Below are 5015 nucleotides of genomic sequence, written 5' to 3'. Positions count from 1 at the left end.
ATTGTCTTTTAGATTAAGGGTTAATGTAGTAATTTTTTTTGGAGTTGTTCAATTTTCTGTCCACCTTTACGTACGTGTAGCATTATCCTTAAATAATTATTCTCGTAACAACTGGTTGATTGAGAACTTATAATTGTACGGATCATAAGTTTAACTAAATTGATATTCATAACGGTCTGAATACTTATTCTCGTAATGATTGGTTGATTGAGAACTTATTATTGTACCGATCATAAGTTTAAATGCGGAATACAAGATTCTAATAGGGGTGAATTTTTTATTTTTTTATCAAAAAAAATAGAGGAGGAACAATAAGAAATAAGCTAAATCTCTTGGGAGTACAAACAGTAATAAGCAAACAATGACCAATCAAAGAACGCTTTAGAACAAGTTAGGATTCAAATCCATGGTATGAACAGAAACTACGTCTGCCCATATACTGAGATACATATTTACACACATACATGTCACTCACAGCCCCACCAATCTGACGGCAATCAGAGGAAAAGGAAGTTCAGACAAAGGCACAGCGACCAAGAGGAGACAGATTGGTCTTTGTGACCTTTAAATTCGAAAACTCCCTGTCTGGGCTTGGTTGAATTTGCTCTGTGAACGCCTCATTTTGTGGGTTTTTGTAGAGGGAGAGATGGAGAGTGGGAAGAGAACAGAGGCTGGATCGTCTTCGGGTACTGTTGTTGTTGGTGATGGAAACAGAGAAAAGAAAGTAGAAGTCGAAGTGACCGAGAAACAGGGGGGCGAGGACGAGGAGGAAGAGGCGTCCGATGATGCAGAGAATGATGGCGGCGGCGGCACCATTGGTGAATTTGTTCCCAGCCCTCTCGTGCCTCTCAAAGACCAGATTGAGAAAGACAAGGTTCGCTTTCTCTCTGAATGTGATTTGTTCTTGCTGCTTGTGTTTTCGTTTCAACTTTGCTCATGTGAGTTCCTCACCGTTGATTTTAGGGTTCATCTGCCATTTTTCTTTCCTTTTCTTCTTTATGTTCTTCTTCTTTTAAGTGATCTGAAGATAAAAATGAGTTCTTTTGGCTTTGAAATGGGTTCTTCCTCCATTTGGTTGATTTCACTTTTTTGTTCCTAATTTTATGATCACAAAGCTATTTATAGAAAGGACCTAAGTAGGGATAAGCCTATGCAAAAGATAAAAATGAGCCCATTATTCAAATAATTCAAATTTAATCTGGTTCTAATCTTAACACTTCTTTTGGAATAATCATAGGTGTCTAAGACATTTTGAGTTCAATTAGGTGACATGACAATGGATAACTGATGGGTTTTACCATTTAGCATTAGAAACATCTTTTTTCTCACCAATAATGGAGTTTGGATTTGGGAGCAATTATAGTTTGTGGTTTGCATTACTTAATACACGCTTACATTGTCTAGGGAAGTTTATAGTTTTTGGTATGTGCTTGGATTTGTTTATCGCTTTGGGAAGAAACAAAATTGTTGCATTTAGGCATCTGAAAGTGCCAGTGTAGATAAATTCTCAGGCATTATTCATCTGTTTAATTTAGAGTCTTTTCCCCAGATTCATGTTGAGATTCAATCATGCTTTGCAGGAGGATGAGAGCTTAAGAAGGTGGAAAGAGAAGCTGCTTGGCTGTGTGGAAGGCGACTTAAATGGTTGTTTTAGGGTTCTATGATACTAAGAAAACCATTTGTTTGAGATCCGATTTTGACATGCTCAATGACTTTGTTCTCTGTTTTCTTCTCTAGGACAAATGGAGCCTGAAGTTATATTCCATTCAATAGGGATCATATCTGATGATTCTGGGGAATTTAGTGCTTCCTTGCCTATTGATGAAAGTAAGAGCAGCAGGGTGCTTTTTACTCTGATGGAGGGGTCTGAGTATCGTCTCAAATTGACATTCACTGTTCTCCACAACATTGTCTTGGGTTTGGCCTACACAAACACAGTGTGGAAGGGAGGACTCCAAGGTTAAAAGAAGCTACATTTCCCTTTTATGCAGCCTTGTACGTTTTTTAGTGTGATGGATAAACTGTCACTAGATATTGGGGAGCCTTATTGCAGCTTTAGTCAATCCTTAAACAGACAAAATAAAGAAGAAAAATTGCAGTTCCATTGAAACCTGAAAAGTGATTGTGAATTTGCCGTAGATATGGATGATGATACTACAAGTACTTGGCATGCTTTAGTGGATCTTTAGTAGAAAAACCCGATGAGGAGTTACTCGCTGAAAGCAAAACATTTTTCTTTTTTGGTTGATAATTTTGACTGAGAAAATAACATGACAGGTTAGTTTAGCTTTTAAGGTGTAGTGTTTGCCCTTTTTCATTCTTACTTTAGCAGTGGTGGAATATTGATGTTCTGTTGAGAGCAAGTTAACATGCTAACATTTTACATGTGACAGTTCTCATCTTAAAATTGCATGGAACTCTCATTTTCCATCCCCAAACCTAAATCAATTTCTTCAAGATAGTATCACCAAACTGATTATGACCTTTCTATTTGTTCATTGCTGACTCCTAATTTGTTCTCGACTTGGGTTCCAGTTGACGAGAGTAAAGGAATGTTGGGCAGTTTTGCTCCTCAGAGAGAACCCTACGTGCATACCTTGGACGAGGAGATCACTCCATCTGGTGTACTTGCAAGAGGAACATACTCTGCGAAGCTTAAGGTCTGTAAGATCATGTCTGTGTTGACAATCTCATTTGGTGTTCTTTTTGTGTGCTGCGCTAAGTTCAAATCATACAATTGGTCTGTTGCATCACTGGGCAGAAACCATTATTCCCTTGGGTCTGCACAAGCAGATAGTACTGTTTATCTCCCCCAACTGCCTCGAGCATTTATCTTTTGCCAAAAACCCGTTTTCTCATAGCTGCGCAAGAAGTCACTCATCATATTCTTCTATCTATTCTTTTCTTTCTTCCTTTCTCTGTTTCCCTTCATCTTTTGAGACCAAGCTTGAAAGCATTAGAGCAATATTATGTTGCTCTGTTCTCAAAGGCAAAGCTATCTCATGTGTTCGAGATTGGGATTGAATTATAGCAGCTGACAGCTACAACTTCATTTTCTCTTCCCTTCACAGACCTTCTAACACTGTTGATTCTTGCAGTTTCAAGATGATGATAAAAGATGCCATATGGAGCTCAAGTATTCTTTCGAAATAAAAAGAAGCAACTAACCGGATCAACTGGGATTTTTTTTTTTTTTGTGGCCCTTTTCGGGTGTCGCCGTGTTGTTTCTTCCCTTTATCCATGAACTGCAGAGAGTTCTGGAGCCATTCCTTGTAGGGTGTGTGAAAGATGGACTTGGGACTTGTATCCTTCTTTGCTTTTACTTGTTTTGTTTGGTGGACATTCCATACTCACAGATATATGGTTGCTCAAGTGTTAAAAACATTACTATGTGACTTCTATGAAGTTAATGAGAAGTGCATTTAATGATGGTTTCATAAAATGAAGTGGAAAGAGCTCACCTGCTTAGCAGCCAGTTTCATGTACTCTTCTAATGTAGTGCCGAAACTCAGGTGCCCTGTATTGAAAGATGTTTCTTACAAATTACTGGAGATCTAAATAAAATTGGAAATGTTATTCGAACATAATACAGTGAAGCTGAGCATAAGATGGAGGGCCAAATTTATATTTTTGTCTGTATTTTTACTTATTTCTCGTGTGGTTTTTATTGTTTTAGTTTCATATCTGTATTTATATTTTCGAGTTAATTTAATCTTTTTACTTTGATTATTTTTTGTATAATAATTTAATTTTTTTATTATTTTGATTACACATTTGTACTTATATTTTGAGTTTTTTTTTTTTAATTTCGATTACCAGTGTAACACGAAAATAGTTTAGAGGTATCGTTTTGACGTTTTTGAACCATTTCTCATTTTAGAATTGTTTACACCTATTTTTTTTTTTTTTAAAATGCCTGTTTTTCAGTTTTCATTTTGTATCAAAAATGTTTTTCATTTTAGTTTTCGTGCCGCACCTAATCGATTACACCTATTTACTTATATTTTAGAGTCAATTTAACTTTTTTTTTTATTTTTTTTCGTATGACAATTCATATTTTTCATTACACACTTGCGCTTGCATTTTTTAGTTTATTTAATCTTTATATTTTAATGTGTTAAAAAAAAAACTCATATTAGTTTTTTTTTTTTTTTTTTACATATCAAAGTATATGGGTTAAATTGACTAAAAAATATAAGTATAAGGTGTAATCGAAATAATTAAAAATTTGAATTGGCACACGAAAAAAAAATCAGAGTATAAAGATTAAATTGATTTGAAAATATAGATCTAAAGGTGTAATTAAAATAACAAAAAGTTTAAATGATCATACAAAAAATGTGAAAATACATTATCAAAAATATGAAATGACACAACTAAAAGCATAAATTGCAAGCACAACTAAAAGCATATTTGAGGATGGTTGAGATTGTTTTATGGATATTATTTGGTCCCTTAATTAATTTAAAGTTAATTTTAATTATTTTGAGGATTTAGGTTGTATGAAAATAAAAATGAAAATTTTTTCAATATGAAACAAAAATAGGAAACGATATTTTAAAAAAGAAAATTAGAGACAAAAATGTAGGGTAAAGTGTAAATTAAAAAATATAAGTTTTTTTTTATAAATATAATTTTTAATATAAAAAATTAAAGATTAACAAATTAAATATAATTTGTAACATTGTTGATTTTACTGTCAGTTGTTAAAAAATTGGAAAGAAAAACTGGAAATGGTGTTGATTTTTCTAATGTATGCTCAATTTAAAAAAAATGATAGAATTAGATTTTTTTTTTTATTTTCTTGGACATACAAAAATTTATCAAAAATTCTCTATCTGTCTAGAAAAAGCCTGCTTCCATCTTCATCCATTATCATTGCATGTATATGTATATATAAAGAGATCTAGATCTAAGTTCAAATATATAGAGAGAAAGAGAAAGTTCACTTCTTTTATCACTATATGCGTAGATATATATATATAACACTATATACCATCAATGCAACATGAACA

General features: G+C 33.5%; 1 protein-coding gene across 1 annotated transcript; it reads left to right on the top strand.

Annotated features, from left to right (window-relative positions):
• The first annotated feature begins 409 nt into the window (after positions 1-409).
• On the top strand, positions 410-3520 carry LOC127814001 (rho GDP-dissociation inhibitor 1-like). Its single transcript, XM_052355206.1, has 5 exons — positions 410-874; positions 1581-1644; positions 1738-1959; positions 2536-2660; positions 3099-3520. The coding sequence occupies exons 1-5, from the start codon at positions 647-649 to the stop codon at positions 3165-3167; spliced, it is 708 nt and encodes a 235-aa protein (XP_052211166.1). The 5' UTR covers positions 410-646; the 3' UTR covers positions 3168-3520.
• The last annotated feature ends 1495 nt before the right edge of the window (positions 3521-5015 follow it).

This window comes from Diospyros lotus, chromosome 12, assembly GCF_014633365.1.
Source record: "Diospyros lotus cultivar Yz01 chromosome 12, ASM1463336v1, whole genome shotgun sequence".
NCBI classification, from domain to species: domain Eukaryota; kingdom Viridiplantae; phylum Streptophyta; class Magnoliopsida; order Ericales; family Ebenaceae; genus Diospyros; species Diospyros lotus.
Note: the sequence above shows the minus strand (reverse complement) of the source record. Positions and strands in the feature narration are given on the sequence as shown.